The sequence below is a fragment of the Sciurus carolinensis genome, chromosome 9 (genome assembly GCF_902686445.1).
Source record: "Sciurus carolinensis chromosome 9, mSciCar1.2, whole genome shotgun sequence".
NCBI classification, from domain to species: Eukaryota; Metazoa; Chordata; class Mammalia; order Rodentia; family Sciuridae; genus Sciurus; species Sciurus carolinensis.
The window spans coordinates 135119950-135146573 of NC_062221.1; the positions used below are offsets into that span (position 1 = coordinate 135119950).

General features: G+C 48.4%; 1 protein-coding gene across 4 annotated transcripts in view; it reads right to left on the minus strand.

Moving 5' to 3' along the window:
* Positions 1 to 809: 809 nt before the first annotated feature.
* Positions 810 to 26624, minus strand: part of Erg (ETS transcription factor ERG) — a 154276-nt gene continuing 128461 nt past the window's right edge. For 3 of the 4 annotated variants that reach the window (XM_047564647.1, XM_047564648.1, XM_047564650.1), the window contains exons 4-10: positions 19145 to 19348; positions 18288 to 18368; positions 16429 to 16500; positions 9197 to 9265; positions 8494 to 8550; positions 7794 to 7841; positions 810 to 2708 (exon numbers count right to left, since the gene is read on the minus strand). In XM_047564647.1, the coding sequence (XP_047420603.1) occupies positions 2188 to 2708; positions 7794 to 7841; positions 8494 to 8550; positions 9197 to 9265; positions 16429 to 16500; positions 18288 to 18368; positions 19145 to 19348 (1052 nt within the window). In that variant the 3' untranslated portion in view covers positions 810 to 2187. The remainder of the gene's footprint in view (positions 2709 to 7793; positions 7842 to 8493; positions 8551 to 9196; positions 9266 to 16428; positions 16501 to 18287; positions 18369 to 19144; positions 19349 to 26624) is intronic. The other variant, XM_047564649.1, reaches the window with a different exon arrangement.

Genomic DNA, 26624 nt, shown 5'->3' on the forward strand with positions numbered 1-26624 from the left:
CATAGCAAAAGGATTACAAAGTGCAAAACAAGCCCCAAAACCACTATAAAATGGCCAATTTAAACTAACTCAGGCTGAGAAGATGCACAGGCTTGCTCCTTCTTACAGGCCACTTGCATCCCCTCCAGAATCACCTTCCCCTTGGCCAAGGTGGGCTGCACTTGTGACAGAGAGAAGATGTTCAAGGGTATCAAGTTTGGATCACAGAAACAGTATATGAGAGAAGAGATGGGAAGGTCAGGCCCAGGGCTGGGGAATCACAAACCCCAGTGCCCAACTATCCTGGTGTGGAAAGATCGGAGCAATAGTCTAGTTGGTGAGGACCCCGGAAAGAGAAGCTAAGTGGCAAATTTAGAAGCTGTCCCTTGCTGCTGTGAAGTGAGGAACTGCAGCTGCCCATGATGAGTCGCTGACCAATCATAACAACAGCTTTTGTTCACAGGAGTGGCTGGTTCACCATTCAGCAAGTGTTTTATGATCACAGCAGGAACTGGGTGGCTCGTGACCAGTGCTGCACTGGGATTTCTCACTACAGCCTCCGTTTCAGAGGCCTTTTTCCCTTCTAGGTGCATATGTGGAGGTTGCACAGTGAAGCTTTGGGTCCGTCTGTGGCAGATGGGCCTGGGAATTAGAGTAGGGGCAAGAGGATCAGGAGGGGCAGACATCACAGGCCCAACATCCTGTTTGCTTGGCCCTCACTTGCTTCAGTTCCTGGACAAAATGAAATTATAACACAAAACCCATGACATTCAGCACAAGTTTCTATTAGGCAACTTCCATCACTATAAAAGTGCAAATGCAGACTCCTGTGTCAATCTGATTTGCCATGCTAGGCCAAGCTTATTTTATTACATACATTCTGCATTCTAAGAACTAATAACTTCATATTGTAAACATTAAGCATACAGAGTTAAAGTTCAAGGCCACATTATATCACTGATTGTCTCTTTTTTTGTCGTGTGTCTTTGGCTGGCCGAGATCAACTCGTAGTGTATAAATGCATAAGTTATATAATTATTATATAAAAAGGAAAAAAAAAACATTGACTTGTATACTTCATTCTGACAAACGCACAGCGTTCGCGACTCGAAAAGGAAAACTGGACCCCACCTCCCCAAAATGCCTTTGAGATCTGATTGTGGTGGCCGGAGGCCAATTCTTACCTGACCCTGTGGAGCACAAGGCCCCTACAGAATACCGAGGTCCTGAACATTTCTTTTAAATATCAGACAATTCCAGTTAAAATTTTCTTTTGACAAACAAAGAGATGGGTATATTTGGTTCTGAATTCTACCACTCCCCCTTCCTCCATTACACTGGGTCCTTTTGGTAACACTGGGTTTGGTATAACACTGACTGCATTAAACCTCAGGTCTCTATGACTGGTTCTCCACAGTTCCAAAAGTGTCCTGAATCCTGCCTCTGCTGCTCCAGAAGTTTCTCCCCACTCCTTGTCTACTCCTCCTCTGCTTCCTCCTCTTCCTCCTCCTCTGGCCCTCTGTCTACCATCGCACGCCCACTCTATACACATCCTCAGTCCCACCATTGGCTCATAGTTCCTGCAATCCTGTAAAGGAGATGGAAACTTTGGGTTGTCTTCACAGTTTGAGAGAGCTGTCAGCTGTCTATCAAATGGAACATATCAGATTCCAACTGATGCAGCTAATGCCGAGGAGTCCCTAGCAATGTCTGTTGCGGGGCCACAGTCTCTCTCTTGTCTTCTTGTTTTGGTTTTGATATGTTTCTATTTTTAAATACAGGTAGTTTTCCTTAAAATGACATTATAAACGGTATGTTAGGCCAAGACTGTGTTATCTCTATTGCTTTAGTTTAATCCCGGGTCGCATTAACGGGATCCCAAACTCTACAGTTTATACACTACTTAAGGCCACTTCCTTTGGCACTTGTCCTCATGACTTCCTGCTTCTGCACACAATGTCCTTGTCAAGGTTGGTCCACAGATTATATGTCTGTATACATTACATTTTGAGCATCCTCTTTATTTCTGTAGTAATACTTTAGTAACTCCCTCCCGCCATGAGTCTTTGGATCTCTTCCCTGGCTTCCTTCCCCAGCCCCATCAAGCTTTATCCTCCTGCTTGAGGCACTTTTGATCCGTGTTCTCCGATAGAGTTTGTGGCAATCGATCGGTGATTGTACGTGTTGGGAAAGGCCTCCATCAGGTGGTTAGTAGTAAGTGCCCAGGTGGGAAGGCATGTGGCCGGCGGGAAGCCTAGTGTTCGGGTATATGCCCCCAGTGGGTGAATTCCAGTATGGGTTTGGGGCAGCAAAGAAACTGGAAGATGTGACAGGGAGGGCTGGAGGGTGGGGCGCCACAAAGTTCATCTTCTGGGGGTGGGCGTGGTAGGAGCCCATGTAGGGGAGGTCTGAGGGGTACTTGTACAGGGACGATTCTGGAGGGTGCGGCTGCAGGGCCTGGGCAATCCCGTGGAAGTCAAACTTGTAGGCGTAGCGCTTCCCGTGGACTTTGGTCATGATGTTCTTGTCATAGTAGTAACGGAGGGCGCGGCTGAGTTTGTCGTAGTTCATGTTGGGTTTGCTTTTCCGTTCTCCCCAGCGCCGGGCCACCTCGTCGGGGTCTGTCATCTTGAATTCTCCATTGGTGCCTTCCCAGGTGATGCAGTTGGAGTTGGAGCTGTCAGACAGGAGCTCCAGGAGAAACTGCCAGAGCTGGATCTGGCCACTACCTGGTGAGGAGGGAGGGACAGAAAGCGCCAGTGAGAACAGGCTCTGAGCTGCAGGCGACTGGCCGGTCGGCAGCCTGTGCTCTGCACATGCCCCTGATGCTCTGGACGGGCCTTCCCCATCCTGCAGCAGGGGTTGCTACTCTTTGTCCTGTGTTCACCCACCTCTCCAGAGAGATGCCCTGGATGGACTAGGGCTGCTCATTTCCCCAGGTGTCTCATGGACAGAATGACCCAGGAACCCCAGGACAGCCCTTTGCCTCAAAAAGGGACCTAAATTGCAGGTCTGCTCCATGCTCCCCATAGGACCGGTGGAGTCTGGACACCTCCTTAGTCTCCCTGCTGCCCTCCATGCTTGTTAGTCTTCCCCGTTGAGAATATGCCTTTGACCATGACCCGCCCAGTAGCCTCATTCCAGCTCGACATCTAGGAAAGTTGCCCCTGGTCACTCTCAGGCTCATCTGAGAGAGCCAAGTCCTTTATGGAATGCAGGGAATTCACATGGGACAAAGTTCAGGTTGGGTCCATCCGTTTCTGACTTCCTTCAGAGAATAGCCAGGTCAGCCTGGTGCATGGGGGATGGAAGAGCTAATTTTTCCTATTTTCTGAAGCAGAAAATGCCATTATGTGGATGGTAATAATGACTTAATACTATTTATATTGGCTAGGTCAAGTGAAATAATAAAAGTCAGATTTCGGAAATGAACATCTAAACGTTTATGGAAAAAAATAGAGAATGGAAGTAAACACTGTTATTTCTGACAAAACATTTTGCTGGTGCCCAGAAAGTGATTCTGTCAAAACTTTTCCTAACACAGAATTAACCCACTCAAAATGAGGAAGTTCAGAAAAAAGTTGGCTCCATTTCAAACCAGATCGCCCATTTCCAGCACTGAGGCCAACGCATGGCCACGGAAATCCATGTGTGGTCCTGCATGGCCACGCCCACTGGGAAGCAGTGTTTCCAAAGAACCCCAACCATACGCCATGGCAGGTCCTTCTGAGCAGCAACGGAGACCGACTAGAGCGCTGTCGTTCAGCTGCAGGGACGGGCCGAATTCTCTCCAAGCCATCCCAAACACAGAGACGGGCTTTAGTTTTCTTAAATCAGAGAAAAATCTGGGCCTGTCATTCTGCCATTATGCTCAGTGCTTTAAGTAGAATCATGGCTCCCCAAGGAGAGATGTACGTGAACCCCCAGTCACCATGAGCCCAGGAGGAGCTAAGCTGTGTGCCGCAGACTAGAAAACTTACAAGGGAAGAGAGGTAGGTCTCCTCAAACCCCAGTACAGAACTGCCTGGGCTTAATAGGCACAAAAAAATTACCTTTTTAAATATGATAAATAGTATCAACAGATGTGATAAAATGATTAAAACAACTTCAACTGGCAACTACCCAGGGAACTGATGTCATGTGAAAATCAATGATAAATTTGTTTTTCCCTGTATTCTTCCCACTAGTTCCCTATATAATCGTCCAACTCCTAAGTCCTTGTTTCCACTTTGGCTACATGGAAGTGGATGTTCATGAACTCATCCATACGATAGCATCATGAGAAAGGTCAGCTTTTTTTTTTTTTTTTTTTTTTTAATATGTTCTGGAAAAGGATGGTCTTCAGCCTGCAACACATTTGAAACACATTAACAGCTTGTAGCTCATCGCGATGGAAGCCTTTGCTTTTTCGGAACTACATATACAAACTGTTCCCAATCAAGTTTTGTTCCTTCCAACATTTCATTAATATGCATTTTTAAAATACAAAGAATGGTATGAGAGAACCATATGGTTTTAGTATATATATTGTAACTAAAGGATTAAAATTTGAAAAAAAAAATTCCATAGTTGACCTGGGAATAGGAAAAACCATGGATTTCTGATTTAACAGTCTAACATATGCTTCACTATAAACATATACAGTTGTTTGAAAATAAATATTCAGTGTCAACTTTCTCCCTTAGAGCAACTCCACAGATCTTGCATCAACACACAGACCTGCCTAAACAGCTCAAAGGGCCCTTGGTGTCTGTTCAAACATTGTCCTCACCTCTTAGAAATGTGTCCCTCACCCGCTCCCTCATCAACGGGATGGGAGGGAACCGTGGGGAACTGTGGGCTCATCTCTCTCCTTCTGAGGAGCTAGAGAGTGGGAGAGCTTCCTCCACAGCAGGAAACTCAAGACTTGATGGACAGGTGTGCTAAGGGGCTGCTAAGGGACTACTTCACCTGCTAACTGGCAGGGCACAGGCTCAGGCCTGGGAGCACCCCAAGGCTCTGAGGAACCAAGAGATCTATAAGCAAGATCCGTCAGCTTCCAAACCTGAGAATAAAACTACAGATGGAAAAATCAGTGAAAGCTGACATGAATGGCATAGAATTTAGCATGCCATCAGCCTCATTAGCTAAATTAATACTCATAGCAAATGCTTTGCAATTCCAGTACAGGCCACACCGTTTCTCACTGTGCAAGAATCCTCGAGGATGCACAGTGGCAGCTGAGAAATCACCATGGATGGTAAATTCAGTGAGTTCTCTTGACCACAGAATTTCAAAAGCAACTTATCAAATCTTATTTTACTGCTAAAACAATAACAACATGTAATGAGGTACATTTTGTGATATAGAATTTTTTTTAAAACAGTGTTTAGAAATCCTTAAAGTGGCATGAGTCACTCACTGGCTAAGCCATGAGGAGAGAGAGCCGTTCCTAAAGGATCTTTCGTGGGACAGCATCGCCACCACCACCTGGAGAATCGCCTGCCTTTGGTAAAGCCCTTCAGACCTCTTCTCTCACTCCATCTTGCTGACGTCCATGCAACGTCCGTCCGCAAGGAGGAGCCGGTTCTGTCTTCGGGTAATAAACTAAAAACCAGAATCCGGATGAGAAAAGGTGATGCTCACTGCCCCGCTACAGGATGCAGGGGGTGGCTTTAGGAGTTTGGAAGGCCACCTCTTCCACTTGTGGGAGAAAAGCCACTGTAGCAATGGGTAGAACCTGAGAAAAAGGGCAAGAAACTAAACCCAGGGAGGCAGAGGACTGCAGGTGGTCACTGTCCCACTCGGGACACTGCGGCCCTCATGGACCAGGGCCAAGACTCTAAAGAAAGTGACCAGCAAGCCCCCAGGTGGCAGTGGTTTGGGGCCACCTTTTATAGAAGCTGGGGGAGGTGCAGACAAGCCCAGCACGGCCTGGAGCCTCCGCATGGTGGCAGGGTGCCCTGAGGGTCGCTTCCCTGAGCTCTGGTGTGGCAGGCAGCCTGGGCTGGAGGACAGGTGAGCATCAGTGCCTGGGCTTGTTGAGTCCTGGCTCTGCTGCTCCGGGGGCCCTGGGAAACTCCCCCAGCTCTCTGTGCCTCAGTTGCCTCATCTGTAAAGTGGGTGTGACAGTAACAGGCCCATCATGCAGGCAGGAACTGGAAGAAGGAACTTAGTTCACAAACGCTCATGTCATGATTGGTTTGGGCTGGAAACCAGAGTTTGAGAAAAGGGGTCTCTTCACTGAAGAGGAAGGAAACTTCCCCAGCACCACCCTGCTGGCTCTGGTGCTTAGACTGTTGCGCTCGGGACTTCCTGGGACCCTCTGAACAGGGAGCTGCTGGGCTGCTGTTTCACGTGCTGGCGTGAGCGTTCCCATCCTCCCCACTCTCCTCCTTTCTAACCTATCCTGAACATCACTATGGATCCATCTTCCTGGACCATGACTGATTACCACCATCTCAGAACACAGTCACTGTTTTTATTTGAATGGTGAAATGAGCCAGTTGCAAATGGAAGGCTGAGCAGAGGGATGGAGAGGGCCCCTGGGAGCCCTGGCCGCCAGCTGGACGCTCACACAGAGGAAGGAGCCTGCGACTGCATGGCCTGGAGCGTTCTACTTACCTGCGCCCTGCTCCCCACAGGTGAGAGCTCCCCGTGGCCAAGGCCTGCCTCTCTTCACTGCTGGCAGTCACAGACTCAAGCAATCAGCACTGAGCTCCTAGTCTGAGCCCAGGACTAAAGCAGTAAAGAAAAGATTCCCCCTAACTGCTCAGCTATTTAAAAAGCATTTGTCAAATTAACGCTCACCACAAGTCCATGTCAAAGGTCCTGTTGCTAATGTTCTCCAGGCAGGGATTCTCTCGTGGGGATGGATGCTGCCTGAACCTGAACTTGCTGGCCTCCTAGACCCATTCTGCCTCAGGGTTCAGGAAAGGCCGATTCTAGCTGGTACTTGTACTGTAACTGACTGGGACATTTCGACATTCGACTGTGGCTGAGAACCCACAGCATGTGCTGTGGAACAGCAGGAGCTCAGGCCACACAGCTGGTTCTGATCTGAACACAAACAGGGCAGTTCAGTTGGCATGGAGACGTGAGGACAGGTGACAAGCCGTGGCCAGGCTCTGGCTACCGATGGCCAATGAAGTATGTGCACTTTGTCCTTGTGTTTAAATTCAGAAACAGATGATGGAAGATGATCCTAATTTGAAGTCTTATGGTTGTAATTAAGATTCTCCTTTTAAAAAAATAGGAGTTACTTTATCTGCGATGTGCTGCATTGAATGGTGTTCCCCCAAATTGCACATGTCCAAGGCTTAGCCCAGATCCTCTGTGGAGACGAGGCCTCTACAGAGATGATTAAGCTAAACTAAGGACACTGTCACTGAAGGGGGCCCTATTTCAATGTGTCTGGTGTCCTTATAGAAAGGGGGATCTGGATGCACAGACACACACATAGAGAGGGAAGATAATAAAGAGACATAGGAGATACTGGCCATCTAGGACCGAGGAGGGAGGACCTAGCACAGCCCTGACGGGCTGCCACCATGCACCTGGACTCCATACTTGCAGCATCTGGGTAATACCTTTCTGTTATTTAAGCAACCTGCCACATAGTACTTGTTGCAACAGCCCAAGAAAACAGTTACAGCTTAGATTAGGTTACAATATTCTTCGCTAAAGCTAAAACTTCTAATTTATACCTGATGTGTTTTTCCCCTAAAGCAAACAATCCAGAGAAAACTAAAACTACAGTTTTTTCACCTGAAGGAATTTCTCACAGCCACCACCTAAAGGGTAACTGTAAGAACAAAATCATCGGAGTGTCTCACCTGGGTTAGCAAGGCGGCTACTTGTTGGTCCAAGAATCTGATAAGGATCTACAGCAGAAAGAAAAGAAGTCAAATCCAAAGGCAACACTGTGACTTGGTACCCTGAGACTTCAGGCTGACAGAACTGATTTCTAGACTTCAGAACTGAAAACTTCCCCTGTCCCCGAAGCACCTGCCTCCATCACCTGCATGAGGTGTCACCCAGAACCCCAGAGAAGCTTCTTGCTAAAGGCCTCCTGGCTGGTGGCAGGACTTGGATTCCCAGATTCCCAACACCTGGCCCACAGCTCACTCTAACCCAGGATGAGAACAGGTGGTGGGTGCTGAGTGCCCAGTCCATCTAGGACCAGGCTGGCCAGCACATGGCCGTGCCACATTCTACTGCTTTTCTACCTGGTACAGGTAGTTGTGCTGGCCCTGGTGCACACGGCATGGGAGGTAAGTGAACTCATAGATCTCAAAGACAGCTTGCACACAAATATTTCTTCCCATATTCATGATACAGGTTTTGAAAATTTTTTAGCAAAATCTCAAGTCATCCCAAATAAGTAGATAGACTATTTGGCCCCTAGTGTACATATGGAACTGTCACAAAGAAAAAGACATAAACTAAGTTCATTTCAAAGATGGCATGTTTTAGAAGTACCCTGCTGGCTCTGTGTCATCTCTTATGACCATCTGGAGGGGACCCAAAACATACCTAGTTGAGGACGCTGGTCTTCAGTTTTGGGCACTGTGGAAGGAGATGGCTGAGCAGCTGAAAATCCAAACACAAAAAAAGAGAACTGGCTATAACTTAGGTTTGGTTTGGCCACTAGTATTTGATGTTGTTGATTATATAATGGTTCCATCAATTTAATTATTAAGATAATCTGACTCTTTTAACAAGAAGCATCTTATGGTAAGGAAAAAATTCCTTTCCAATGAAATCAAATGAAGACACTGTAACAAAAAGAAGGACATTTTCCATTATTTAAAAATTTTGTTAATACCTTGTTCCTTCCGAAAATAAAAAGGAAGAATTTGAGATGGTTTATAGACTAGAAAAAAGAAAAAAAAAACTGAATCAAAATGTAAAATAAACAGCTAAAAAGGAAACCACCAGGAAAATAAAATAAGGCAGAGCAAAATTAAGGAAAACACCAGTCATTTGGTCTGTACTCAGACATCCTGTCAAATATGCCTTTGTCCATGTTGAAACACACTCCTCATCCCCTTCTCTCTGTTATGAAGGTAGGTGTAACCTGAGAATCACAGCGTTTAAAGCTCAGTTGTGTTTGTTGCTGAAGGGACAAACCAGCCACTTGTTGAAAATCACAGATTGATTAAATTATCATTTTCTCCATCAACTGCTACACAGACCTGGTGACATGCAGATCAAGGCAGAGGAGATAGCTCTGTACCTTTCGATTGAGGGGTGGGGTGGCCATGACCAGTCCAGGCTGATCTCCTGGGAGGCTCATAAGGTAAATCTGTGAAGACAAATAAAGTGACTCAAAAACCCAATAGTGCAATTTTTCTAAAAGATTTCAAAAAAATTTCATGTTTATTAGAATAAATAGCATATAAGAAAGTCTAGTATTACAAAGCAGTATAAACCTGTATTCCATTAGATCTTAGTTCTATGTACAAATTATAATTTTATATGTTTTGTTGGTCTAACATTCTCTCCTCCATTTATCTGAAAATTCCTATTGGCACATTCCTCCAGAGCTTGCTGACTCTTCTGAAGCATTTTCCTCCAGGTCAAGACCATATTAAACTTTTTTTTTTTAACCATCTAGTTTATCCTGCTTCCCTCTGGGACAGACCTGAATCCACCCCTCTATTGGATGACCCTCCCAGAGTCCACGGCTTAGCTGATGATTCACCCACTTCTTGTTTGCAGTCTGCACCAGAATCCATCAAATGGCATCTGGAGTCCTCTCCTCCCTCCCTCCCTCTAGGAAACCATTGCTGCCTCCTATCCTCACATTTGTGAGCTGACTCCCTTGGTCTCCCTTCATTTTTCCATCTGTCTACACTGCCAGTCTTAACTGGTCTAGTATGTTTCTAGGCAAACGTCCACTCTTTCCCCTTTCCATGAAAATTTAGAATTTCTCTAAAATGAACTGCATGAAATGAATTACAGGACATGACAAGAACTACAGTGTTGCCCCATGACCTCTTAATGACGACCTTCAGAGCCAAGGACATGCTGAGGGTTTCTTTGTGTTTGTAGTGTGCTGTTCCTTGCCCTAAACCTCCGCTGCACTTTGCACAGTACACCATGCTTCTGCATCTTCAGTGTGAGTTCGATTAATGAGTACCAAGGCTCTATGTTATTTCAAGTTGCTTTCAAAAATATATTCCAGAAATACTATCATGCCTGCTCTTGCTAACTGTGCATGTGCAAAGCTCTTTCTACATGTGATCTTACTACAGAATAGTTTCACGATGATTCTTCTTGGACCATGGGCCTGGGTTCAAGTTCAAGTGTTATTCTGGGCCACCTGAAAGCCATAGCCAGGTGCCCCAACAGTATTCTTCTTCCAGACAGCAGGAGATGGCTATGAAAGTCTCACTTGGAGGGCAGGCAATGCCAACATCTTCAAGCCTCTCTTTAAACCAATCATTCAATTGAATTTAAAACTGGCACTTGGGTGGGTCAGTCTTCAAAGAGCTTGACCAAGCTGCTGAGTATGTGTCTCTTCCTATTTTCATATCCCAAAGAGAACAGAAATGATATGCGATGTGAAATCCAACACAGGATTGCCTTAATTTATTTGGTCTGTTTGGCTGCAAGCATCGCGACTAGTGTGGTCTGTGAAACCCTACCCTCCTGGGCTTTGAAGGGTTAGATAATTTCTCTCTTTAAACTCGCTGTTGCTCACTTTCCTTCTCAGCTGGCAGTTCTGCATTTTGAGACCTTCAGCTTTTCCCACCAGGCCCTCCGAGTTTCACTTTTCTGGAGTTGGGATTGCACATGGGAATTACATTTGCAGCTGCTATCAATTTACAACTAAATTTCAACCTAACTCTCTGGGAGCATTTTGCACACAGATACTCAGCCACTTATATTTTTTTCCATTAAAAAAATAAAAGGTTAGCCAGAGTCTCAGTATGAGAATTGTCTCAGAAAGAAGAATCTGCAAGTAATGCAATCCTAACAACATCTACCCTGATTTATGAACAGACAGGCACATATTTACCAAAGGAACAAGCAAGATACCGTGGAAATACACCCTAGATCCTTGTTTAGCAAAGTGTGGTCCACAGACCAACAACGTCAGCAATACTGGGGAGTCAGTTAGAAATGCAAAATCTTGCTCCGGACCTACGGCATTCTAATAAGATCCCAGGTGACATGGGTGCACACTGGAGTCTGAGAAAGCCACCACCAGGCACATCCCTTTGCTCCTCTAGGGTCCATGTTCTTGCAGGTGATGACTTCAGAAATGCTATCTGCAGGGCACCAATACAAATTTAAAAGATGGTCATGAGCTCTGGAGTGACAGATTCTGCCCCAGCTGTGCCAACGTGAACTCGACCATCAGCTAGTGTCCATCACTCACACACTACCTGAACAGAAAAGTATCGCTAATGAAATGTGACTGGAAAAAAAATCAAGCACCAAACTATGACTACAAAAATATTTTCAGACTCTTTATTCATAAAAATCCTTTTCAGGATGAATAAACACAGCCTATCCTCCCTAGATAACAGGACAGGACCTGAACAACACCAGGCGGAATCTAACTCTCAGCCAAGTGCTTGAGACATGGCTGGGCTGTGATGGACGTGTCCATAAACACCCTGCCATGGGAGATAAGCTGGCTTTTGTTTTCTCTCATGACATTCTGGGCTGGTCTTCCTTATCAGCTACAGATCGCATGCTGTGGGCTCGAAGCCGCCTCCCGTGGGACGTGACATGGGAACCACTGACGGGAGGGACAGCCGGGACCTGCCTCAGGCAGAGCCAGGTGAGTAGTTCCACTCTCGGCTGCCTGAAAAGTGACGGCTCCAAGTGTCCTTCTTGCCATCTGTCCTTGTTGACAGCAGGCACAGGACTTCTGGTTAGGACACAGTTCCTGCCTAGTTTGGGGTGATCATTTCAAGACCCTCATCACTTCAACTTCCAGCTTCACGGTGGTTCGCCCACGCCTGGCGGGTTCCTGTGTGGGAGAGCTGCTGTCTGACTGCCAGTGTGCTCTTCCACCCGCACATGACCCGACTTAGAAACTGAACTTCATAAAAACGACTTCCCAGGCAGACTGGAGTGACTGTAGAAGAGCGTCATGCACCGTGATCTAGACCAAAAAGAACGTGAAGATACCAGGGAGCTGGGCAGGTGCTCTTCCTTCACACCTGAGAGACGGACGGGTAAACTTCCTGGGAGCCAGGATCAGTTTCTGACTCCGGGTGAGAATTCTTCCCACCGCAGCCTTCCCAAGACATCAGCAAATCAGAACGTCCTTCCCAGGAAGGCTGAGCTTCAGCAACTTCTGGGCTCTCCTTCCATCCAGCTCACTGAGAGGAATGCACCAGAAGCCCCCTGAGCCACTTCACCTTTTAAAAGGCCAGAACGCGGATCACAGAAGAGCTCCCTTGTCAGGATCCAAGTCACATTTACAAAGCCACTGGGAGGTCCCTGGCAGGGATGAATGGGAAAGGATGAGCTCGGCCTTCTCCCACGTGCTTGGATGCCAACAGGGAACACAGGCTTGGAAGACCAAGAGCTGTTTCCAAGAACCATTATTCCATCAATTCCCGTGCAGTGCAGGGGGTGGAGAGTCGGCCCTCATGTAATTAAGCTCACCTTTCTTGTCTTCCTCCAGATCTTCCTAAAGTCTTCTAGATCCATGCATCAAAGACATGGGGATCTGGGGACAACGTGCATTCCCTTCTTGCCCAGGGGTGCAGATCTCTGTGGTTATATTGTAGCTACGGGGAAGCAAAGAACACACCTGGAACCACCTGCTGAGACACAGGCTTCCCATCGCACTCTCCTGCCGTGCGTGGTCATACTCAGCAGCACTAAGCTATGAGCACTAGTGGAGGGATCATCTAGAGCCCAAGAAACTCCCAAAGAACAGCAGATTCCGAGCGGAACTCCAGACTGTGTGCGCAGGTCCCTCTCTCCAGCTCCCTCGATAAGGTGCAGGCGCTTATCTTGATATCTGCGTTGTCATGGCGATGGAGGCGTGGAAGGGCTTATAGATGCCACCCCGTGACAGAACGGAGCTCTCACATGACCTGCTCCTGAGAGACCAGGCAGGGTGGTGCACCATGAGGTCGATACTTTGCAACATTCTATGACATGCCTCTCTGTTTTCGTCACTTTATCTTGTGATCTCAAGGGGCTGTGGCTTCAAAAGGAGCAGATTCAGAAAAGGAAAAAAGTGTATACAGAGGAGGCAGAAAGGGTTTCTGGTAGCAATAACTGCAACAACTCAAAAAAATACTGTAAAATAATGACCATAAAACCACAGAATGTAAAATAATGTGTCTACGTGCTAGCACTTTATAGAGACCAATCTTAGTGCTGACTCAACACAGGGGTCACAGAAGGTGTGTTTCCAATCAGGAAAGTGTGGGAAAGTACAGGAACAAGTAGGAGACAGAAGGGGTAAGGCATGGACAAAGGAGGGAAGGCACTGACCAGAGGTGGCCACCTGCAGTGTCACTGAACAGTCTTGGCCAATCATGAGGTGGGACTGAATGACAGGGGGCTCTGGAATCAATGATCCATGGAGGAAGTTCAGCCATGAGATGAGAGAAGGAAAAGGCAGGCTGGACCCAAGGCGGGAAGGAGAGGAGGGCAGGGTGGGGCGGGAGCACCAGGAGGTGGACTGGACGAAGACACCGCAGGCCCTCGGAGGGGCCGCACAGAAAGGACACCAGTTCAGACTAGCGAAGCTTGAGAGCCACAATGCTTGTCAGGGACTCTGTACTCAACAGTCGCAGTGCACAGAAGGGGCAGGCTGTGGTCTCAACAGGCCTGCTGCTAGGAATCTGGCAGGGTTCAGGGTCAGTACAGGAGGCCAGCCAGTGTCCTCAGTCTGTGCAGAGGGGTCAGAGAGATGGAGGGACACGAGGCTCACCCCATGAAGATCACAAGGGTGCAGGGGACAGGAACTTGGCTCTCTACTCTCAGGTTAGAGTCTAAGAGTCAACAACCACCTCTTCTGAAAGGCACTGACCACAGGGACAGGGTTAGCTTCCCAGTGGCACTTCCTCCGTGACTCTTGCTGCTCTGGAATCAGCAGCGCGAAGCCCGTTCCCCCGGGCACAGGCCTTCACCACCACAGGGCCGTGGCTGAGAGGTTGATTCTTTGGCGATGGCTGACCCAATAAGGTCAAATCCTGAGTCTGGCCCACAGCAGAAAGTCCTCTGGCTTCTTCAGTATGATGTAAATTCTTTACAAGTCAGATACCAATACTTGTATGTATTTTCATAATCACAGTAGCAGTAATCAAAACAGGAATTTCTAAATACAAATCAAGTCTCAGAAACATCCTGTGCTAATAATAATGGAGAAGTGCAAGTGTGAGATCTTCCAAGTCTGCTTAAAAGACGGGCCCGTGGAAGGGCACATCAGACCACCTGTGAAGTTGGCCTTCGTCACCCTGGCCCTCTCTGGGCTTAGGAATGGAAGGAGCCCAGCACCCCTGCTGCCACCTTCCTCTCCATGCCCCGGATGGGTCGGCCTCCTGGGTCTTCCACATTCTAAATCATGAAGAAGGTCGTGGCAGGGTCTGCTGTTCAATCAACCAGCTGGTGTGACCAACGGGGCAGACCAACAGAGTTGGCCAACGGTGTGGGCATTTAGCACGACTCACAACATGAGCTCATAAACCCAGGCCTTGCAACTCAGATAGTGGCACCCATGAGACGGGTTTCAACAAACAAGTTTTAAAATGAATTCACCCTTTTTTGAGGGGGTGGGCAGTAGTGGGGATTGAACTCAGGGCCTCAGGCGTGCCCAGCAGGCACTCTACCACTGAGCTACATCCCCAGCCCAACCGACCATTTTTTGAAGGCCAAATATTTTGCAGATAGCTTTTATTTCTTAAAAAGTATGGATGGAAACACCTTTAAAATGCTCACAAAGACACTGCTGTCCATCCCTACCCTTCCCTGTGTTCACCCGCAGATGCACTTGCTAGCAGTAAACTCAGAAATCTCTAGTGCCAGAGGCAAAGGTGCCAGTTTTCATTTTCAGTACACTTGGAGTTCTTCAGGACCATTCTAGTTCTCTGCAGACTCTGGGTCCTGTCTGCATTTAAATGGCTTCAAACATGACACGTAGGCAAGGCGAGCCTTCCCAGCGTGCTTCCCAGGAGCACGGAAGCAAGCTTTTAAAACTGCCAGCAGAGTCCCTGAGGTAGGGACCTCTCGGGAGATTTCCTCATTCACGCCATTCAGTTCCTGGCCCCATCTCATCATGGGAAAGAAAGCTGCTGGGTCACTGGGACCACTTCAGCTGAGACAGATGCAGCCTGGGTGTGGACAGAGGCCAAAGAGCAGCAGCCCAGGTCTAGGAGAACATGGGTTCTGAACCCACATTTACATATGGAGAAATCATCCAATGCCCAGAATCATGACCTCCTCCGTCACAGGGCTGGCACTAGAACACCTAGCTCGCGGGTGGAGGGGACGGGTGTCTAGGGATGGCTGCACCCTGGGCCCGAGGTGCCTCTCCTGTTCACTTTCCACCTGGCAAAGGCCTGATCCTCCTCTGGCCCGTGCCCAGTCTTCTGGAGAGCTCCTTGCTCCTTTCACATGGAGCTGAATCTCTTCCCACTCCTGTGGCTGCCTCCTCAGGGTTTTACAGCTAGAGGTGGGACCGCTTCTGTAAGATCCAGCACCTTAGGTTAAGCATTTACAAGTCCACTTCTGCTTCTCTGACTCTAAGTGCTCTACTGAAGCATCTAAAAATTCAAACATTTCTGCTGGCTCGCTGCTGTGCCCTCTGTGGCCTGCATGGGAGCCACCAGCACTGAATGAACCAATGAACCAAGCCCAGTGAGCAAGCAAGCTTTCCAAAGACAGGCAACTGCCTGGAGTCTGGTTCATCTTTACAGTCCCAGAGCCTAACTTCATGCTTAGCACTAAGAGACACTCAATTAATGTTTATTTTGGGGTGAGTGACATGTAAACCAAGTACCTAGTGAACCATCTGGGAAGAAAAAGTAAGATTCAGAGGTAAATATTATCTGTTCTACAAGTCTTCTCTGAAAGATTGGCCCCCTGTGACAAGTTGGGAGTTTGGCCACTACAGGTCTGGTTTCCTCTTCCTCGGTGCTGCTTCCCTGAGGATGGACAGATGACACAGCAGTCCTTCCATGAACCCAAAGTGCATGTACTACTTATTCTCAGGCACCCAGGATGCCTTTGTTGCCCATCTGCCTTCAGAGTGGCAAGTTATGGGGCTAATTTGCTTCTAATTCAGAAGTTCAAACACTTTGTGGGGTCTTTGAATGATGAGCTTAGACTGGATTTAGGTTTTGAATCAACAGAGGTGGCAATAGGACTGTGGGGACTCATTTCAGATTCGAGGTTGGCTCTTTGTATCACGGGACTTAGGCCCCGGATGTCAGCAGGACCTTGGGGCTGTCTCTCAGTGAAGGTCACGCGGGGGTGTTGGCGTACCTGGCCTAGTTGTAATTCTTTGCGTAGCTTCAGGATATACTGAAGTGTTTGGGAAAATAAAAGCTGCACCCCCTGCAGACAAAAGGAAAGACAAAACATGTGAAGGTCTTTGTCCTGGTTGTCCATCAGTGCCAATCCACCTGCCCGTGACCCCCTCGGAGGGACCGCCCGGGAGCTGCTCACCAGACCTCGGGGGAGTGAGTGAGCCCCTGGGCCAGAAACCGGTTCTGCAAGGGCGCAGGAGGCTCTCCTAGGCTCTGTTTGCTATAAAGTATTTGTGTTTTGATTTCACAGCTTCTTCCCGGAGTTCCATCTGTGACCCGTCAGCAACTTCATTTCATTAAAGAAAAATTCTGTGATGCATGTTTTTTTTTTCCCCCAATTTGTATATAAACCCATGAAATATTTTACAGATCTCTTAGAAAATAGTACCAAGGACTTAGACATATTTTGCCTAGGATTGTATGAATCTCATTAAAAATCAATCCACTCGAATGCATGTTTTCTCATTCCCTCGTTCAATCAATGCTCAGTGTCAGCTGAGAAAATTCCCTTTTCAACATTCAGTCCGTTTGGAACTCGTTGTCCTGCTTTTTGATTGCTTTTATTTTAACAATACTAAAGTTAACGAATTCAGAGCTTTCTCAAAATTTTCCTTCACTGTTAAAGAGTTTTCAAATGACTGTGAAATTATCAGAAAATGTGCATAGCTCCAAGGTGACTCCTCAGAGGGGCAAATTACCTTGCCTATGCTTTGTGATTTCTGGCCACAAGATCAGTAACAGGTTGGTGTGTGCAACGTAATTGAAAAGGTAAACTACCAACTGGAAGCATTTTTTTTATGTTACATTAAAAGCACAGTATTTTGAATACAGAAGAAGATAAACAGCAATTTCATAATAATACTCTTGCTAGGACTCTCAAGTTCCAAGTTTTCAAATAGAAGGGTGAGCACTTGGGAAATTGCTGTTTCTCCAGGAGGGGCCCCTGAGCGGGCTGGCTTGCCTGCATGGGCTGGCCGTGCCTCTAGGCCTTCCTGGTTTCCCAGCCTGGACAGTCATGCAGGGTTCCCGCAGGCGACTGCAGTGGGTGAGCAGCAGCTGTGGCCCTGCTTCCACAGTGACTCGTCAGGAGGGAGGAAATGGGTGCGGGTCAAGAGCACACTCACCTAAGAGAACCCAGCTTGAGTACACTCACCTAAGAGAACCCAGCTTGAGCACACTCACCTAAGAGAACCCAGCTTCGACTGAGCTGCAGGGCAGGGAGGAGGGTTAGCCAGGAGGAGCTCTGGGTTACAGCCCCGCAGGCTCAGGCATGACACAAAAACAGAGCAAGTGCAGAACCAGGGTCAGAGAGAGAGGCAGGCATTGGGTCAGTGGCTGCCACCGTGCCCTCCAGTTACAGCAGAACTTCCCCCCAAACAGAAGTTCCAGGAGAGTAACAGACATTCCCTGCGACTGCCCCTCCCCAGTACAATCGTCTGTGCCAGAGATTGAATAGAGACAAGTCTGATGGCCCAAAACTATCAGGAAGGAAAAACACAACTCCAACTTGTCATAAACATTCCCTTGGGAATCCAAATGGGAAAAAATGGAGATTACTCGGGGCCCCTCTACTCCAGACAAGCTGTAAGCATCTACTTCTGTAGTCAGCGTGGGGGATGCCCTGGGACCAGGAGCAGAATGCTATAATCCAGCAAAAGTGGGCTGAGGCTGAACCTCCTCTAGACTGCAGGACCCACCAGCCGTCCCCATGTCCTGCCTTCTGATGTCCTGACTGGTCCTGGTTTTGGCCTGCAGTTGCACCTGCAGACGGTCCCGGGCCCAGGCTCAGCCTGGCGTGGGCGGGGCTGGCGTTACCTGTGTTTCTAGCGTGCATTAACCGTGGCGAGTTTTGTAAGGCTTTATCAACATCATCGGAAGTCAGATGTGGAAGAGGAGCTACAAGATAAAAGAAAAAGCAACATCCAAATGAGAAAGGCAGAGAATTACCTTTCCTTAAAAAAAGAAGGAAGAAAGGAAAGAAAGAAAGAGAGGAAACCACGGGCCCCATCCTTCCATCAGGGGCTGGTGGAAATACCCCCATCATCTGCTGCCAGTGAGCACGTGAGCAGGGTGCCACCCTGACCCAGGGAGAAGTGGCTAGCATGCCAGGCAAAGCCACGGAGGGAGTCTCTGCCCCACCTTGCTCTTCTGACCGTGCTTGACTAAAGCATGCTTCTCATTCCTAGTCACAGTGTGCCACTGCCCTTCCATCCCGTGACACTGACCCTCATGATGAAGAAAGCCCCCCTCCCCTTGTGTCGGACTGGATGTGAAAGGGCCCTGGCTCAGCCTCAGGGAGGGTGAACCCCAAAATTCCCCTCAAGCAGGCACCTTGCCGTCATGCTTCTATTTCAATTTGGGGCACCGTGGAGAGCAGAGAGGATGTGACCACACACTACTTCCTTTCCCTGGGACACTGCCCCTTCCTGCCCTCCCTGCAGGAGGCAGCCGTGAGGACAGTGGCTTCGAAGAAAAGCACTCACTGCTTCTCACAGGTGACGTCTTGTTCACCTATGTCCATGACATTCTAGCACGTGGTCCCCTTGGGTCCCAAACAGACAAAGGGTGAGGGGAGGAAGCTGCTGTCCACCCCTCTGTCTGGACCCTCTCCCGTTAGGTCCATGGGGATGCGGGGACAGCCGGCGCTCCTGTGAGGGAGGGAGGCGGCTTACTCTCTCTGAGGTAGTGGAGATGTGAGAGAAGGATGTCGGCGTTGTAGCTGGGGGTGAGCCTCTGGAAGTCGTCCTTGGTCATCTTGCACAGCTCCTTCCCATCGATATTCTGGAATAATAAGATGTCCACATCCGGAAGGCCATACTCTTTCACCGCCCACTCCAGCCACTGCCGGACATGGTCTGTGCTCCATAGCGTAGGATCTGAAAGGGGTGAAAACACCTGCCATCAACCTCTGGAGACAGGTTTGGAGGCAGGTGTGCCCTCAGCCCCCCAGCCCCGCCCAGTCCAGCCTCAGAGCAGCCTCCCCCGCCTCCAGAAGCGCCAGCCTCAGGCCAGCTTCAGAGCCCGCTCCGGTGTCTCGGGGGAAGAGAAACTGACACTCTACAGCTGTGAGATGCCTTTACAGTGGATTGTTCTGGAAGGTGAGGATTATACATACCACCTGCCTCTTTTGTGGCTCAGGTAAAGTTTCCTGTAGGGATCTGGGATTTTAAAATTTTTTTGTGTTTCCATTTATTTTCATTTTAATTTATTCATTTAAAAATGCATAAGACGAAAAGGCAACTTTTTCTTCCTTGAAAGACTACTGGGATGTTTGTATGAAAATAAGAGTTAGAACACATTTGCAAGAAGGCGCTAACTGTGGATTAAAAAAGTAATAAAAACACTGACCACAAATTGGAGGTGAACCCCAAACCCAGCCCCTCCCAAGAGTGAGCACGGCTGGCTGAGAGCTGCCAGTTAGACTTTCCCTGCAATGAACTGGCACCTGCAGGAGCCGGGGGTGAGCGGCTTCCACTTTCCAGAGCAGGAAGCCCAGACATCCTGCAGGGTAGAGGCATGTCTTCAAACTCCACTGCCACGTGGGGGGACCAGGTGCAGAACGTGGAGGGCAGGCCCTAGGGAACCGGGGCAGGCGAGCCGCAACTGTAAACAGCCCCAGCCGAGGGTCCCGAGCCTGCTCAGAGTGCTGAGAGGCCGGGTGGGCAGGGGCCTGACTCCTGACCTGGCCGAGTCCCCTCCGTGGACCCACCCAGGAGCTCCCTCTCTCCCTGCGTCTGCTGCTGCGTGCAGCCCAGGCCTTGACCTTGGGCTCTGGACAGCCCGGGAGCCAGGCATGCCTCGCACTTGGGTCATCTTAAATGAGAAAGTGGCACCGGTCACTTTGTAGCCAGTTGTTCCACTACTGTGTCCAGCCACTGGAGGACAGGCCTGGGGTGCTGCTGAGTGCCTTTTAGGTTTCCAGAAGGAAATGGCAGCCCCAGGGGAAGCCAGTCGCTGCCCTATCACCAGGTTCCCCCTCCCTTCCTGCCCTGCTCTGGCTCTCCCCCTCCTGCCCGCCTCCTTCCTGCCTGCCCCTGTTCTATCTTTTGAAAGAAAGAAGTTCAAATACAGCAGAGCCTTCCCCCATGGCAGCCACGCCCTCCTGGACACCCCAGAAGTCACCACCACCCGGAAGTGAACTCACGCCACAGTCCTGTACGTTTTGATTATTTTACTCTATCAACTACACGCATTGTTTTGTCTCTTTAAAGCTAACACAAATGGCATCCAGCTTGCTTTGGCACAGCGCGCTCCTTGCAAGATGCAGCCAGGTGAATTTAGGCATGTCGTCCATCGCTAGGCAGGCCTGGGGCTCCTGTGTGAGTACGCCCACCTCACCTGCTTCCTTGTGGAGGAGGCTGCACCGCCCACAGCCTTGCCCACCGGGGAAGACTGAAGACCTGCACGCCTCACCCATGGAGGCCCTGGCCTAGGAGGCTGGAGGGCAGCCTGGGGTAGAGGTGTTAGAGGCTCCTGCTGGTGATTCTAACGTGCACCCAGGTTCAGACCACACACCCAGCCCCTCGCCACCCAAGTGTGGTCTCCGAGCTAGGAGCCCCAGCTTGAGCTGGGAGTTAATTAGGGCAGGGCTATTTTTTGGTACAACTACTTCCTAGAAATTGGTTTATTCTGGAAATGGATTTTCTCCTCTTCATGGTGGAGACAGATGTTCTCAATGTTGAATAAACACCTCTCCTGAAAATCACTGGCTCCAAGTTAAAGGACACTGTAAAAGAATTCAGACGAGAAGTCCCATCTCTCTGGGGTCCCGGGGTACACACCTTCCTTGGTTTCCTGCTCCACATCAAGGGTCCTTGTGGCTCAGTCAACTCTCTTTCAAGAGAATCAGGCGCAATCAACCTGTGTTGCCTGACCTCTGAAATGCTCACGTCCCCTTAGTGAAAGGCACTCTCCATTACTGCCAATATGAGTTTAAATCACTACGAACTTTCTGATAAACAATTTGACTATACATTTCAACATCTTATACATAGTCACAGTCCAAGGCTTAAACATTCCACTTCCAGAAGTTTATCCTAAGGAAATAATAGAAAGTGCACAATAATTTATGTTCAAGAATGTTTTCTGTAGTGTTTATAACAAGGCACTGAAAACACCCACATGTCCAGCAGAAGGAGAACTAATCAAGTTCTGGCACATTTAGAAATAAATATTCCTGTGATTTTTTAGAAACTAAAAGCTACATTGCTGAAATCTATTAATGGATGCAAAAAAAATGTTCCCAGCAGATCAGAGTTGAAAGTTTCAAAATATGGCAAAACGTTAAGATTCATTGTTGCACGCTCATCATTGGAGATTCAGTATTATACTTTGTAGAATGGAAATATTTCATTTGCAAATAAATTTGAGAAATAAATAGTGAATCCTTCAGAGCTCAAAAAAAAGTTTCAAAATATTATTGCAATATAACTGCATCTTCTAAGTATAAATATCTGCATGGAAAGAAGCTGGGGGATATGGTAAAATGTCAGTGGCTGTCTCTGGAGATGGGATTTTAGATTTTTCTTTTACATTAGCTACATTTTCTCTTTCTAAATTTTGATTAAAATTATTTATAAAAATGTATTTTCTGGTTTAAAAATGAAAACCAGGACTTACAAACATCATCCCTCAGCATCCTTAGGGGATCAGTTCCTGTGCTCCCCACAGATGCCAGACTCGGAGGACGCAGGAGTCCTTTACATAAAGTGACAGCATTCGCGCAGGTGGCCTACACAGAGCCTCCTGCGTACTTTAAAGCATCCCTGGGTCACTCACATACCCGATCAATGTGAAGCCAGGGAAACAGCTGCTATTCTACAGAGCGACAGAAGCGAAAGCGAATCTCCCTGATGTCCCCGTCGGACACATTTTTGTTCTCCATCTGCCCAATACCTTGTTGGTTCCACTGACAGATGTGGGACCCGTGGATACCGAGGGCTGACCGTGTTTGCTCAAGTGTCTTTTCAAACGTCTTTCACGAGGGTAACGATTGAGCCTCGCTTTCTTTTACATTTTATTAACAGACATTGTTTTATTTGAAAAGAGTAAACTCACACAAAGTGGGGCCCCTCCTGATCCCCACACCTCTGCCCTGTAGCTTCTAAGCAAATGCTGTTAAAAAGCGAAAGGGCCACAGGCAGAGGAAACGAGGGCGGCCATTCCCACCCGTCTAGGTACTGCAGCAGAGCAGGGTGTGAGGGGCAAGCCCAAACCCTCAGCGCGAGGCTCAGCGTGGGTGGCGGGTCCCCACTGTTTTCCCACCCGCCACCTCCCTGCAGCCACTACAGCCACCTGCCATCTCCAGAACCAATGCCCTGTGCCTGTGCCACACGCCACCCACTGCCTGGAGGACCAGCCCCTTCCTCTGCCCTCACTTGGCCTCCTCCCCTCCGTGGGCATCTGCCCTGCATGTTCTCAGAGGGTACATCCTGTGGGCAGGGAGGTGACAACGAGACTGAAGACTGGGGCCCTGCCCAGTGACTCAGCCCCTCGGAACTCACCCCAGCTGCCCGGGCCAGGCATGCACGCTGCAGCGGTGGAGGGTGCGAGGTTCAGCCCAGGGTGCTGGGGCCCACTGCCATCCAGGGGTCACCTTTCAACTCCACGAGTCCCAGGGGAGCCTCTCTGACCTCCTCCATGGCCTGTGGTACCTCAGTCGACCTTTTTCGCTCTGTGCCACCAACACAGAGAGAGATTGATCGAATTCAAGTAGGAGTTACTGAGCATTTACTATAAGAGCAAGTTGTAGGCAGATTCATAAGTGTCCCAGACAGAGATGCCAAGGATCCCAAGGGAGACAACTGGGACCACTGTCCACAGAGCAGAGTTGGGTCTGTGTTCCCCGCACTGAGGATGGAAGTAGAGCAGCAGCACTGACCCTGGCCAGGAGAAAGGAGTCCTCACGAGCACTTGGGCTGAGGCTCTATCTACCAACAGGATTTTGACAAAAGAGAGAAGCTCTTGGTTCAAGAGATCAGCGTGAGTTCAGCTTCCCCTGAGAGGCATGTGCCCCCTGTAAGCTCAGGGAGAGGGACGGAGCCCTGTGGCTTCACAGAGCGCTTATCAGATGGGGCCCAGCAGCACAGGAGCAGCAAGGCAGGTGAGGGTTCGATGAAGAAGGTCCCATCTTCCTCAGAAGGCTGCACTTTATCATGTAGGGATTTCAGAGTCGTTAGAAAGTTCTGAGGGATCAGAATATGCTTCAAGTACACTCGGCATAGAAAACATGGTCATGGAAGCGCAGGGTTTTGCTGGGGTCAGAATGCACACATTTGCACACCGGGGTTCTGAGTCCACCGTTTACTGCACATAACTGGAATTTCTGGAATTCAGTTTTATTTTTCTGTGGGTAATTAAATGAAATGTTAGGGAAATTGAAAAGTCAATGAGATAATGCATGTGAAAGCACTTTGCCAACCACAACATATTGCAGAAGAATTCGTCAACATGTTGGATTTTGCATCTCAGACTCCACTAAAATGAAATAACGGATCTAATCGCTGGGGCTACCTCTTCCTTTAAACACAGACGTCTGACTTATCACTGTTTTAAGGACCATTTGGGGGTGCTGTGTCAGAGGAATCACGAAGCACTGAAGATAAGTTGCTCTGTTTCGACCTTCTGCTGCTGCTGTTTTGGAAAGACCTGTCGTCGCCACCGGGCGTTCCAGGGGCAGGAAGGTGGGAAGCCGAAACCCAGGGGAAAGCGGCATGGCTCCCCACCGCCTCTCGTGTTTGGGGTTACCTGGTAAGTACCCAGGTTTCTGAATCCTATTTCAGGACACTGGAGGTTTTAAAATGTAATAAAGAATAAAGTGAAGCACACGGTGAAGCGCAGCGTGGAACTGCACCATCTCCTGCATCACGTGGGGGCGGGGTGCCGAGGTCAGGGGTAGCTAGCAATGAGCAGTGAGATGCTTCAGGCGGTCACAGGTGTTCTTCAAATTACTTTAGGGTCATCTTTAAACCACTCTCTAAGTGGACAAGAAAGCAAAGGGTGGTGGATAATCTGCAGAGAATAAACAGAAGCAAAGGAACTAGAGGAAAATATGTTAAAAGCAAAGGACTGGAGGGACTGAGCCTTAACAGGGTCCACTGAGGCTGGCGTGAAGCTAGGAAGTATGGCCACAGGGGTCTCCACTTGTCTGGGAAGGAAGATTAGTTGAATCCAGGTAGGAATCACTGAGCATTTACTATGAGCACTATTAGTTGTGCAGGCAGGCACACTAGGGCAACTTCCGACCAGCTACTGACCCCAGCACCCACACTCACAAGAGACTGACTTGAAGCCCCCCTGAATACGATGGCCACCTTGACAGTTCCAGAGAGGACCACCTAGGGTCAAAATGTCCACCGCCTGACGAGAAGGAGGACTGAACACTCGACTGGCAGAGCACAGAGGCGGTCCCCGCTCTCCTGGGAAAGGTCAGCAGTGATCACCCGCAGTCAGTGGTCTCCTGGTCGTTCTGAGCATGGAGACGGCCCACTCTCCCCTGGAGAGCGCTCTCTGCTTGGGCTTCACTTTCACCCCCAATAAAGATTTCCTGCGTGGCCTTTGGTGTCCGACTTTCAATCTTCTTTCTTTGGACACCGGAACTGAGGTTTGGAGTGTCAGCTCCCGGTGTCCCTGGGACACCAGCCCTGGGTGGGAGGAGGGCCACACAGGACTCTGACCAAGCAGAGCTCCAGGGCCACCAGGAAAACATGAAGTCAACACTGAAGGCAGGCGGAAGCGTCCACACTGCCGCCACGGGCCACTGCTGCTGTCTGCCTCAGGCCGGGGTCCCATTTCAAAGGCCCCTCTAGGGAAGGGATAAGAGCAAGATCAAACCAGGGCCAACGGGGTGTGAATCCAAGTCCTGAGTGTCCTTTTCCTTGAATAATATCAATGTCAGTTAATGCCTTCCGGGTAGAAAAGCCACCCCCGATTACGAAAAAATGTCAAAAATTAAATTTAATTACAGTGTGCCCCGAAGCCATATCACAGGCCTGGCGAGGTCTTTGTTTATGAAACCCGGCCTAGGCAGGTTGGCCAGTCTCTGTCCAAGACACTCTCAGACCTGCAAAAATAAGATTTAGCCTGTCCCCGTCCCCTGCCAGGGTGGAGCAGCATCCCTGAAGCAGGCTGGGTAGAGAGGGCTGCTGGCAGGGCCACTGCTTCTGTCCTGCACAGGAGCTTCGACCTCAAGCCAAGGGCCTGCCTCCGGCTACTTCTCAACCTTTCCAAGCTTTCATTATGGAAGGCGTTCCTTTATCCTCGTTACTGATTTCTAATTGCACTGCTCTGTGGCCAGTGAATGGGGTCTGTACGGCATTGATTTTATTAAACTTCTGCATTGCTACTTTTCCTTTAGCATGGTCCATGGTTGATGTCTGTAAATGTCTTCTGACATTTAAAATGCATTTCTCTAAATGTTAGGTGTAGAGTTTTATAAATAATCATGATATCGAAACTGGTCATATATTTATACGTGTATATATAATTTTAATGTCACTGATTCATCCATTATTGACAAAGGTAAATTAAAGTCTTTCACTAAAATGGATCTATTTCTTCTGTGGTTGTTAATGTATTGTAAGGTATGTTAACAGGTGCATATAAGTTTACATCATTATCTATTTTTCTTAAATTTAACCTTTTTCATTATGTAATGACCATATTATCTCCAGCCATGAAGTCTATTCTGTGTAGTTTTTATTATTTTTTTCATCTTCCTTTTGATTTGATTTTGACTAGTCCCTTTCACTCCACCCGTTGCTGGCAATCTCTTCTGCGTGAGCTGGTTCTGTGAGGAACACACATTTGACATGGGTCAGTTGTGACAGCCTGGGGTTTTCTGTCTCTGATGGAAAGTTTGGTCATCTACCTTTGCTGTCACTGACCTGTCTGATTTTTCCTCCTTATCTTGTGTCTTCGGTTGACCTCACTTTGTCTGATCATCTTTATTTCTCCTTTCCAAGTATCTAACTGAACTGATCCATTTCTTTTCAGTCCTATTTTTCTACTTGTTTAGCTGCTTAAAATTCTAAACTTCTTTCTTGTTAATCTTTAAACAGCAAAATCTGTATTTAATAACCATATTTACCTTTTTCCAAAGTAATGCAAGGAATTTAGAAAGCCCAGCTTCAAATCATCCATCTCTTAGGTGAC